Source organism: Myxocyprinus asiaticus, chromosome 1 (assembly GCF_019703515.2).
Source record: "Myxocyprinus asiaticus isolate MX2 ecotype Aquarium Trade chromosome 1, UBuf_Myxa_2, whole genome shotgun sequence".
NCBI classification, from domain to species: domain Eukaryota; kingdom Metazoa; phylum Chordata; class Actinopteri; order Cypriniformes; family Catostomidae; genus Myxocyprinus; species Myxocyprinus asiaticus.
Window position 1 is genome coordinate 63,578,335 of NC_059344.1, and position 13,588 is coordinate 63,591,922.

The following is a 13,588-nucleotide window of genomic DNA, read 5'->3' on the forward strand; positions in this document are numbered from 1 at the left end:
TGCCGTGTCAACAACCCAAATTTTGGTCCATGGTATTTCACATTTTAGCTTTAATCACTTATTTTTATCTTCAGAAATAGTTTTAACAAAAGCAAATATTTCAGCCAGGAAAGTTTTTGAAATTTGGTTGATTTGACACGAGATAATCGTGTTGTTTTTTAAAAATAGTGGGCTATATTTTTTCAGTGCACAAGGTATAAACCAGTTAAGCAGTTCACTTTTTATTATTATTGTTGCATTTTTATTTTCTCTTTCCGTTAAAAACTATGAAAAATGTTTGGTGCATGTACTGTATGTGCACAATGCCGAGGCCAATTGTGATCTGATCAGCATGCTGGACGAAGCTGAACTACAATCGGTAAACTAGGTCTGTTAGTCCGAATTCGTAAAAATCTGACTGGTATGTGACATTTGAAAAAGTCGAATTCTATCCGTCCGACTGAAATCAAACTTTTAAAATGCATGTAAAGGTACTGATTGTGGAGCTTGAACGTCCTAGTCCTTTTTCACTTTCATTATATGGAAAATAGTGGCCCAAGATATACTTCAGAAATTCACCTTTTGTGTTCCATGGAAGAAAGTAAAACACACGGGTTTGGAATGACATGAAGGCAAATAAATAATGACAGAATTGTCATTTTTGGTTGAACTATTCCTTTAACAGACTGTTTTCCTGGTGAAGTTATGAGCCCATTCACAGAACACTGCATGTCTTTGTTCCTGCGTCGTAATGGTAGTTACAGCTCCGTAGCCTTCAAGCCTAAAAAACTTTCAGAGTTCTCAAACAAAGCGTTCAGTCATCAGCATGAATTACAGATTGGGGGACAGCACAAGAGTTTTTAGACTCTGAGGTGTTGTCGGGATGGAATGGAAAATACACGTCACGGGAGGTTTCCTCTTCCAGCTGCGGCAGGGGGCAGGAGCTCCCGTGTGCCTTGGCAGACCCTCAAGGTGCCTGAAGTAGTCTCAGAATGCTTTGCACGTGGGCTTCTCAGCTTGAATGGGGTGTGTGCTTCATCAACATCATCAAAGACCTGTAAAGAGGGCACAACTACACGGCATTCATCTTAGACTGAACAAAAAGCAGTGATGTTTTAAAGTGCATTGACTGTGGGTAGACACGGCATGCATTACCATTATTGATAATGCTTAGGGTTAGGGGTTCTTTAAGTATATGACATGTCTTTAGACTACTTTCTGTAATAGTAGTATTAATGAACTAATAAGACTAAATTAACTGAATTGATTTTTCTCTTTTTTTCCCCCACAGCCTGCATCTTCCGTTACAACGCTCTCTCTTTAGTCTATCTTCTGTACCTGCTGCTGTTACCGTGGTTTCAATGGCCAAACAAGCACACGCTACGAGGTGAGAGTTTCTCAATGCTTTGTTTTTTAATGTCACAGTACTCGTCTGGCTGTGGTATGTTGTTTTGGGGAATTACGTAAAACTAATGTCATCTTCAAATGGCACGGCCGTGGACAGTTCACAGACTCTCTGGTGCATATTACACTCAAAAATGGCAAGAGCTTTCTCAACGGCAAGTTGTGTTAGTTTAACGACATTAACCGTCAAAGGAGAGTTTACTTGCTGCTAACCATTTGATAACTGAATGTTGACATGGAGGAAAAGAAAAGAAACAAAAACTTCAGTAGACAAGAGCTGGATGTTCTTGTTGAGGTAATTACTGCAAGGAGAAAGTTCTCCTTAGGAAGCTTGATAATAGTATCACGTCAGAAAGTACGAGGTGGGTAAATGGGAAAGGTTGGCTGAGGCTGTCTCCGCTGTGCCCAACTCTGATAGGGATGTGGATAGGGGGAGAAATAGATCGTCTCAGCTTTCTAATGTTTTAATTATTATGTTTCTATGAACTCTAAAGATCACGGAGAGAGAGCGCTATATGCAGCACACCCATTAGCATGATTGGTCACCACATTAAGAAGATTCAAAACAACATTTATTGTATGAATTTGGTGATAACATGGTTTAGAAGCTGAAAACAAAAATGTAATTAAACACAAAACAGTCAAAAACGTTTTTTGGTCTAAAGTAACATTTCTATGTAAACAGCCCACTGCGATTTGAGACTCAACATGAAAAATCCAGTAAATGTATTAAACATCTTACCTTTTAGAATTTAAGACAACTGTGAGGTTATCATCCCAAAATAACAGATAATAGACCTGGAGAAGCTACAAACCACAGTGTCTCGCACCCACTGTGAAATTTGGTGCAGAATCTGTGATGATCTGGGGGTGCTTCAGCAAGGCTGGAATCGGGCAGATTCGTCTTTGTGAAGGACGCATGAATCAAGCCACGTGCAAGGTTATCCTTGAAGAATGAATGGCTATATATATATATATATATATATATATATATCATTGGGGCCGTGAAAGATGCGCATGCCGGTATTGGTTGGAGCGGCAGTATTTGTTGTGGGCAATAAGCGTGCGCGATCTCCGGACGATCTCTTGCACTGTCGGGGGTGTTGAACTATCTCTCTTGGGCCCCCTGCATGGCTGGGCTCCTGAAAGCTCTCCACTTCCCCCCCCCCCCTTATGGGTGATCCTGACTCCCAATACAGTAAGTGCTGACATTCAAGAATAGCAATTAGTCAGTTTGCCAAACCATGTGTTTACAGATCTCGACAATTACTTATAAACATTTATAAAGTACTCACTATTCATTCCTGCTTTATTAAACAAAATGAGACTACGAAGCTTAAAAGATAAAATACAAAATAATTAACTAGAATAAATAAAAGGCTCTTTGGCTCTCAAAAGTGGTTTTACATTTGGTTTTCCCATAATATACTATATATTAAAAAATGAAATAAAATATATTGAATATTTATTATTTCTATTTATTCAAAAATTTAGATTTTTGTATATTTAAATCAATATATATAGTATTATTTATATTTATAATAATAGTTGTTATAATAAAAAACACAACTCTATATCTATTTAGTAAGTGCTGACATTAAAGAATACTTAAGCAGTTAGTCAGTTTGCCAAACCACAAGTTGACTGACAATGACAATCCATTAGTCCATTATAAACCACTAGCCATTCATTCCTGCAGTATTAGACAGTATGAAACTACAAAGATCCACAAAGCTTAATAGACCTCTTTGGCTCTCTTGGTTTTGTATTTAGCTTCGCCCATTTGAGCACCTGTTTATGTAATGTATAGTTTTAAGAGAGAAAAGTTCAGGGCTTTGATCCAGTTTTGATGTCTTTGGTTTTCTCTGGGAGCGGCACTGAACAACGCTTTGGGATGAGGTGCATCATCAGTGACAGGAGAAGGGCCGTTCACTCATAAAGTGATATGCAGTAACAAAGCAAACGAGTACGAAATTTCCGTAAAAATGGAGTGACAAATGATCTTTACTGGCAAGACATCACATTTTTTATCAAACTTTTAAAAGCTATGGCCAGTTGCACTGCCTACCAGTAATGTTAGGGCAACCAATGACAAAACCACTGTGTGAACGGGGCAGCAGGCTGGTTTTTTATCTCTGGGCTGTAGTCCAGAGCACTGTAACTCACAGCAGGTGATCAGCATAGCCACTTCCTGTTTAAGAGGCAGGAGTGCTGGACACAAGGAGTGCTTGATTAACAAGGTGCTGATGATAGTTTGATGCTCTGTATAAAAGAGCCTCTCCAACTACATACAGGCTTATAACAGAAGTATGTGGCCGAGTGGAGTGACAATACTAAATACTGATGATAACGACACACCTCCAAGCTAAATGTGCCTCGTCACCACTGTCAGAAATCTAGGATTGTGTTTCTACTTAATCAAACTGGTTTCTGCAGTACATGCACAAAGGTGGCTTAAAGGGATAGTCCATCCAAAAAATGAAATTTATGTCATCATTTACCCATCATTTACTGCTCGTCTAGTTTACTAATGTGCCTAAAGGAAGCGTAATAATTATGGTGGTTTCGGCCGGGTTCACCTGACCCCAATCGAACACGTTTCTTAGGGGGTGTTTACAGAAGACACATTCTTGTGTTCAAAGACATATAGATGGAGTACAACAGAATGCAACAGAACACAACAGTTTTAAGATGTTTTTTGTATATATATATATATATATATATATTTTTTTTTTTTTTGCATAAAGAAAACTAACACTTCATTTAGGAACATAAAGATTTTTTGCATTGTGACATTATTTTCTGGAAAAATAAACACACATCACCCCAGTTTGCATCACCGTAACACAACATTTTACTTTTAATATTCCTATTGTTACTTCCTATTGTTTTTAATTTATTATAGTAAAAAAGATGCTATTGTACAATGATTTTTAAAATTAAAATCAGCAAAAATGAAAGGCACTACTATTATTAAGTATAAATACTTCTTAATACAATACAATTTAATATATGTAACATACAGTACATTTTATATATATATATATATATATATATATATATATATACTGTATATATCTCATTGCTATAATGAGAATCAGCTGGTAAAATGTGCAGAACTGACATGAAAAAATTTAACAATATAAAAAAATGTATGGCCCTAAAAATAGGCTTCATTTTCTATATGTAAAATATTATTTATTATTTATTATTATATATATATATTTTTTATTTTTTTTATTTTTTATTTTATTTTTTATTGTGGAGTAAAATAGTACCAGGACATTTTCCTGACAGGTTTTGTGAGAATCACAGTTTTGTTCGAAAACAAATGTTTAATTTCGTTAATTTCCCAACAACATCATTTTCCAAAGTGTGCGTTACTAGAGAGCATTTACAAGTTTCGATGGTGGAAAACGCTGTTCCAGTGTGGATGAGAGGCGTAAATGTAGCAAAATCAATGCATTTTCAAACAAAAACGTATTTGTGTTGATATTTGTATTAATATGATAATACTAGAATGAAAGAGACCTCATGTCTTGAAAAATAAATGAACTGAGAAGGAACTGTGTCAGTTGATTTACCTCCATGAAATAGGTTTGGAATTCCAACTCTGTCTACACTGTAAAATCTAATTAGTTGACCTTACTTAGATTTTTCAAGGCAATCGGTTTGCATGCTTTTTCTAAGTAAACATACTTATTTGGCTCAAGTAAACTGAATGTAATTTTTTAAGTAATGTTAACTAGTTACAAGTAAGCTTAACTCATCTATGATTAAAGTATCATTGCTTTGATTTAATTATTTAAATTGGGTGATAACATGTCATACAGAAAGATATGAGGGATAAGGAAAATTATGACTAGACTAAGTTAGCCATACGGCACACTGGACTCTACTCAGTACTTCATAGTACACATATATCTGCCCTTTGTAAAGTACAATTGAGTAAAGAAGAATGGCTTAAACTAAACAGGCTCCAATTTCACCAGAGGTGACGCTTATCACCCTCATGGTGACTTAAAAATCTCAATTATCAACCAGCTACAACAAAACAACAACAATAGTCATAAGAATTAAAACGAAATACATACTACATAAGTTCCCTTGTTTTGACCAAACAAACATAATTTATTCAAGCACAAGGGTTTATGGGTATTCCACACAGCCGCAATTTTGTACTTGGTAATTTTAAGTTAGTAGTACTCGAAGCCAGATTTTAAAGAACTTGTGTATTTGAGTTATGATTCCAAAATGTGACATTTCAAGTAATGTTTAATTAGGACCACTTAAATGTTTTTATTAATGACAACTTTAGGATTTAGAGAGTAACTGTAACTTAATTTAAACTAGTAAGAATAGTAAAAATTTAAGATTAAGTTGAGTAAACAATTTTTTATAATTTGAGAATACTATTAGTGTTTACAGTGTAATGATAAGTCGTAATAATAGTACAAGATGGCAAAATTGTAAAACAGTCGAGTTCATCTAAACTTGCTCATCTAAAAATGTACAACTTCTACTTCCATTGATAAATAAACAAGACAACAAATGATTTTAAAAGATTTTTCCTAAGTCTAACCCCTTATGCTCGAATAATACTTCGGTCAGACGTGAACACTCAGCGTTCAAGTACAGGACGTGGGACGGAAATCTCGTCATCAGCAGAGTGCTTGAGCACTGAACACGTGCAGCCTGATTTTTCTAACCACGCATCTTTGAACACATAGCATGTGCATGCGCCTGGAATTATTTGCACAAGTTAGTGGATCCACAAGGTGGCAACACTCAAATGTGAGCCGTTGTTGTCACAAAGAAACACTAGAAGAAGACATAAATAACAGGAGACGAAGGTTAAAAACAATAACAGTGGATGTGCATGTCAAGAGCGCGTGTGTGAGGAGGTCAGGAGATACCTGCATTTGGATAACTCGAGTCTGAAGGAATATAAAGACATCTTTATGGGTCTAAACTCCTGAAGATAAATAGTCAGATGTCTCAGCAGTCATAGCGCACATGCACCAATGGCCTGTGTATGTGCGTATAGTCAGATGGAGTATACTTTGACAGGCTCATGTTCGACTGTATGCAGACGCTGAGCGTTCACGTCAAAATCAAAGTATACTTTGGGCTTTACCCAAACCCTAAACCTAGTCATGATTTGTGTACCATGGAAGAACGAAAACATCGGGGTTTGGAACAAGACAAGAGATTCGTAGTACTGGTTATTGACATACATCAGTCATGTGAATTGCATAAATAAATACGGAATGAGTAGTCGCATTTGTTCAGTGACGTTTCCTTCCTTAATGTGTTGGATAGGAGGCTAGCTAAAATTTCATGCCTGCATTGTATTGTATTGATACTGTATTGGTGCCTTAAAATTTTGTTTGTTGACTGGTTTGTCTCTATGGGAATAAAAGTCGTATCTTTTTGTTCGAGCCAAGTTGAACGATATCTTATGATTACACTATCTCATACAAATTATTACGTGTTGTCATGAGACTATGTTGGGAATGTTTGTTAATTTCCACTGTCTGGACATTTGTAGGTACACACTAGGGAGGATAACAGCAAGAACTGGGATGATGTGAATGAAGTGACGGTCTTCTAAATGTATTTTTTTTTTGCAGGGGATATTCTGGCACGTACAGAATTCCCACTCAGAAAACCCCTGTAAATGCCAGCCACAGTAAAACGAAACCTGATAGTGAACAATATTAAGGGTTTAAATGAAAACCATCTTGTTTGTTCACTACTATGGAGTAACTGCTCATTCTGTGGCCTGGAAACCTGAGGAACACCAGGCCAGTTGTGAATAATCACAGGCTTAAAAGCTTTAGGAAAATATATATCATGTCGACAAATGCTAGCCAGGGCATATTTGGGTCATAGTCACAGTTTCCACAACTATTTAGGGTTAGACTTCACGGAATAGGGAGCGGCTAATATTGTAACTTTTACTGACCTAGTTACCTTTGACCTTTTTGTAGAAAGACACAATAGTAAATGTTGGCAGATACATAAGAGCGGCTGACTAGACCGAGTGACTATTTGCACATACTGTAGGTTTAATAGCACCTCCCACACAGTGCAGCTATTTGCACCCCAGTAGTCTGATGGAAACAGATGTTTACAAAAAACTGCCACAATAGTATAGCTATCAGTAGTGGAGGGGGTTGTAAAGGCAGCGCGGATATGTTTTTCCATGCGATCGACCCAAGTACGATGCCGCCTCCTGTCCCACTTTTCTGCCCATCTTGGTTCGAAACTAACATTTTCGGAAATTAACCATGGTTTTAATTCAGTAATATTGTAGTAACCATGTTTTTGGCGGAAACCATCGATTTGATGCAATTAACCATGGCGTTACTATAGTAATTTGGTGTCATTTTAGTAACCCAGTACAGTATAGGGGCATCACTGCAGCTTGTTATTTAAGGCCCCTGCACACTCATATGAAATCGAAGAACGAATGGGTGTGAAGTCATTTAGAACAAAATCTGGACAAAGATGTTTTTGAGTTAGTTTCGGTAGTTCGTAACAGCTCGCCGGGGCGAACTTTAAGGAAAACTTCGTACCGGCTGCTAAACACTTTCTTACTGCCATTGGTCTATGTCATCAGTAGTTTTGACCTGGAGCTCCACCTACTTTTAGGCCGACAACTATTTCCCGTTCAGTCAGTTAAGATCAGTCAACATCAACACACCAGCATGTACGATCGTTGCGGTAGAGTTATTTTCCAAGAACATGCCATGCAATTTTTTTGGTTTTGTTTTGTTCAATTAGTCTACAAAAGGAATCTTTTATTTTATATGCTGCTTGACTCATGTGCCTTCTGCAGAGAAAGCCATTCACACATCTGCCCATAGCAAGGTATGCCCATCACCACTCTTTTCACACACTTTTTTATACACCCATTTTTGCAGTAGGAACAATGTTTACATGCACAAATTTTCGTCAATCCAAATAAATTCAATCCGATTGCAGATTCCGAATGTACTGTTTATATGTCCCCTAAACTTTGCAATCTGATACAAATATTCATTTACATGTACATTACATGTATTCCGAATTATAATTCTGCTTATGCGAAGTGTCAGTCGTTGCATTCTGAAGAAACGGAGAAAGGCTGAGAAAGTGAAAATGGCATCAAAAACTGTAATTGCCGTTTTTGCTTTGTTGAGATATCTATAAATTATGCCAGAAAAGCTTTCTTCTTATGTTACTCACTCTACTCGGCAAATGAAGAATTAGATGCAATGTCTAATACCCTGTTTAACTTAACCATGTATTTGCCTCATGCCCATTCTTCCTGCAATCTAACCGCAGGCATCTCTGGATGCGAGTACGAAGTAAAGACAGTGAGAGTGAGAGTGGGTGAGAGTTGTCCTTAAAGGAGTTTACAGATGTGGAATGGAAACAGAATAATAGGGACTTTAATCAACAGCTGTGGAAAAATCACTTAGCAATAATGATGGCAGAATGGAGCATTTGATCATTCAAGAAAAAAAAAAAGTTAGGCTATTTAAAACAGCAAGAGAAGGGATGCTTGCAGTGTTAAATATCTGTCAGATGAAGAGTTTTTTCTTATACTATACAAATAGCCTACATCATAAATGTAGATATTATTATTAATAGGCTATCAGTATTTTTCAGTTTTTTTATTCAAAGCCTATAACCATGTAATTTAACGTAAGTTTTGAGGAGTATGTTTAGGCTTTTTACTGTGTTCACTTTGCAAACATCTTTTGTAAAACATATTCTAACATTTACTTTCCTAATCTGTCACGTACGATTGACTGTCACTATGGCAAATGCTTTAGAAAGTATGGTTTCGAGTCGACGTCAGGAAGCGAGTGAAAGTCACGTACACGCAATGGAACACAGAACGCCATACAGCAACACCTGCTGCTTAAAGTCCGTATTAAGAATGACACAACATTCTTTTTTGCTCTATGTGATGTCATGAAAGAACATATGTGCCCTGCAGAATATTCAGTGCGAGCCCGCATACCCTTAATTATGCGTTTTGTCATTGCTTTGTGTAAATTGGTTTCCAGCGAAGAGTATCACGTATAAAAATACATACGCACCACATCTCCACATGAGCGCACGGTATTTTAGAATACGATTGAGAAAGTAGTCAGATTCAAACGTTTACATGGCTAATATTTTTCTTTTAAACAGATTATTTTAGGTCTTCACCACCCCCTTCAATTGGATGGAAATTTCATTCGGATCCAGCTCAGTCGGTTCATTTTTGTGTTTACGTGAAGACTTTTCAGTCCAATTAAGCTATCAGTCGGATTATAAACAGATTATTTGGTTGCATGTGGCTAATGTCATCATAAATTACAATAACAGGGTGTAACCAGTGCAGATTATGGCTGCGTATAGCGCGTTAGTGCTTTGAATGCAAAAGGTTAACATTACAAATTACACATTATCAACTGCAAACTGTATTTAGTATAAATCATCACTGAGTAGTTAAAACAGCTTCTTTTACTGGTTTTGTGAATTCTACACATCAAATAAGGCAAGAAAGCATTGAAAACACATTTTAATGTCATATTAATTACAGGCGGGTGTCTGAGTGTTTGCAAACAGTATGTCGTTGCTCAGCTGTTCTGAACTTCTTTTTACCTCTGAACGAAGAACTTCTTCGTAAAGGCCCCAATATACTTCCGGAGAAGTTCTTATTTGTTCAGGGGTTAAAAAGAAGTTTGAAACAGCTGAGCAACAGTATACTGTTTACAAACATTCTGACATCTTCGGACTCCGCCCATACCCATGGGGCAGTGTTCACATATCCAAAAACAGCCTGGGTACATTGGTGCTCGATGCCTCATCTCCACTCTTGCCCTTCATCTTTTTCATTGCTTTTCCAAATTTGTCTTGGATATTTCTCCATGTTGCTTTGCATTATTCCGGGTCATTGATGCCAAGCTTCGTCACCAAGCACCCGTTCATTCTTTGATTTCAAGAATATTGGGGCCTTAATTGTGCTGGGGCCTTTAGAGATCCACAGACACCCTACGCCAATTTCTACACCTAATCCTAACCCTAACCCTAACCTTCCCTTTTGACAATTAACCATGGTATTACTACAGTAATCAAAGTTTAACCATGGTATTTTGTTAATCGTAACCACAAAATTAACATGGTTACCACAGTCATGGTTACTACTATATCACTATAGTAAAACCAAGGTATTTAAATAGGGGTGCAAATAGTGTCTACCACTGTTCGCACTGGGGTCTAAATAGCATCTATCTACCATTTACACTTGATGTAAATATTATCTAACACTATTTGCACTTAGAAGTTAGAAGTTTGCATACACTTAGGTTGAAGTCATTAAAGCATTTTTTTTTTAACCACTCCACAGATTTCCTATCAGCAAACTATAGTTTTGGCAGGTCGTCTAGGACATCTACTTTGTGCATGACACGAGTAATTTTTTCCAACAATAGACAGGTTGTTTCACTTTTAATCACAATTCCAATGGGTCACAAGTTTACATACACTAAGTTAACTGTGCCTTTAAGCAGCTTGGAAATGAAGCTTCCAGAAAATGATGTCAAGCCTTTAGGCAATTAGCCAATTAGCTTCTGATAAACTAATTGGAGTCAATTGGAGATGTACCTGTGTATGTATTTTAAGGCCTACCTTCAAACTCCGTGCCTCTTTGCTTGACATCATGGGAAAATCAAAAGAAATCAGCCAAGAACTCAAGAAAAAAAAAACTGTGGACCTCCACATGTCTAGATCATCCTTGGGTGCAATTTCCAAACGCCTGAACGTATCACGTTCATCTGTACAAACAATAGTACGCAAGTATAAACACCATGGGACCACACATCCATCATACCGCTCAGGACGGAGCCGCATTCTGTCTCCTAGATATGAACGTAGTTTGGTGCGAAAAGTGCAAATCAAACCCAGAACAACAGCAAAGGAACTTTTCTGAGAAATGTCCTCTGGTCTGATTAAACAAAAATTTAACTGGCCATAATGACCATCGTTATGTTTGGAGGAAAATGGGTGAGGCTTGCAAGCCGAAGAACACCATGCATGGGGGTGGCAGCATCATGTTGTGGGGGTGCTTTGCTGCAGGAGGGACTGGTGCACTTCACAAAATATATGGCATCATGAGGAAGGAAAATTATGTGGATATATTGAAGCAACATCTCAAGACATCAGCCAGGAAGTTAAAGCTCGGTCGCAAATGGGTCTTCCAAATGGACAATGACCCAAGCATACCTCATGTTGTGGCAAAATGGCTTAAGGACAACAAAGTCAAGATATTAGAGTGGCCATCACAAAGCCCTGACCTCAGTCCGATAGAAAATTTGTGGGCAGAACTGAAAAAGCGTGTGCGAGCAAGGAGGCCTACAAACCTGACTCAGTTACACCAGTTCTGTCTGGAGGAATGGGCAAAAATTCCAGCAGCTTATTGTGAGAAGCTTGTAAAAGGCTACCCAAAATGTTTGACCCAAGTTAAACCATTTAAAGGCAATGCTACCAAATACTAACAAAGTGTATGTAAACTTCTGACCCACTGGGAATGTGATGAAAGAAATAAAAGCTGAAATAAATCATACTCTCTACTATTATTCTGATATTTCACATTCTTAAAATAAAGTAGTGATCCTAACTGACCTAAGACAGGGAATGTTTTCTATGATTAAATGTCAGGAATTGTGAAAAACTGAGTATAAATGTATTTGGCTAAGGTGTATGTAAACTTCTGACTTCAACTGTAGCTTCTATCTTTAAAGAGAGATTACAAAAATGAACATTTATTTAGTTTAAATTACATGCACAAATTATCGGTGCACAAAAAGACCAAGAATATGCATTAAAGCAAATAGAGTCAATTTAGATTTTATGTTGACTTAAATTCAATATAAAAACGTAACTCAGTTAAGCTTTGCATTTAAATGCCGTTATCTGCATTCTGTACCTTTTGCATTCAATGTGTGTTAATTCATGTCTATTTAAGTGTGGGGGGAAAAAAACAAAAACTTGTAACTAGTTATCATTTTATTGTATATGTACATACTCGCTGAACTAAGTTTCTATTTTATATTTTTATTAAAATCCCCTGAATATTCAGAGCCATTTTAAACCACCGGTACCGAGAAGAAAATGGACAAATATCGGATGTCTGACGATCTGGATGTTCATCTGGAATTTTGTTAAATTATTTCTAGGCATCTAAAGTCAGACAGCGGCAGTGATATGCCAGATCCCTTTCATCTGCTCTGCACTTTCTCCTCAATGACCTGTTTTTAATGCTTTCATCCAGCGGTCAAGCTCATATTTGAACAGTTGATGAGGATAACATGTTGCTGCTTTGATGACTTGACCATATTTGAATCGTCTCAGTTTATGATCTTGTAACTCGATGCTTTCCAAGAATGACAAGAAATTGACATATTAAATCAATTGAAGGATGGTGGTTAATGTCAGAGCTGTTGTCTAGCAGTTAGAGCATGTGGGCTGCACAAGTTTGAATCTGGCTAACAGCCTTTCCTGATGCTGGTAAGTACAGTTTTGGGTGAACTGTCCCTTCAAATCGGATTAATCTATAATGATTGTTGTTCTCACATTCACGTTTTCCCACAGTTACAGTATGTGAGTGAGAGGAAAGATCCAGAAAGAAGCAGCACTCTCTGGGGTGTGTGTGCGCCACGTGCCTTCCGCTGCCAGGGTCACAGTTCGGGTTCAGGGTTTTACCCATGCTGGTTATGCAGGAAGAGAATTATATAAACTGCTCTTTCTCACATGATTCACTTCCTTAACCAAAGGAAGCTTGTAATACTCTTGAGAAGAACAGCTTTTTATGAATAATTTGTTTTTCATAATGACGTTTAAAAAATTATTCCCTCAGTGTTCCACTAATGCTAGATAAATATAAAGTCAGCTCAGTCTTGTACTGAACTCTGTCTGTGATTTGCATAATGCAAGATTATTGTTTTACATGACACCATGGCAATCCCATTGTCTTTTTTGGACATGTAACATGGTAGAACATTTTAGAACCTTTGAGTACCATGTAAATATGAATATGGTAATCATTTAGTGCCATGGTATTTTTGTTTTTATTATTAAATACTGTTGTATATGAATACGGTAAACATTCAGCACTGTGGATTTTTTTATTTTTATTAAGTATCATGGTATATGAATATGTTAA

General features: G+C 37.1%; 1 protein-coding gene across 3 annotated transcripts in view; it reads left to right on the plus strand.

The window, feature by feature from the left end:
- Positions 1-13,588, plus strand: part of piezo1 (piezo-type mechanosensitive ion channel component 1) — a 145,740-nt gene that overhangs the window by 35,438 nt on the left and 96,714 nt on the right. For 2 of the 3 annotated variants that reach the window (XM_051709121.1, XM_051709112.1), the window contains one exon: positions 1,271-1,366. The exons of the other annotated variant lie outside the window; for it this stretch is intronic. In XM_051709121.1, coding sequence (XP_051565081.1) covers positions 1,271-1,366 — 96 coding nt within the window. The remainder of the gene's footprint in view (positions 1-1,270; positions 1,367-13,588) is intronic. 3 annotated transcript variants of the gene reach the window in all.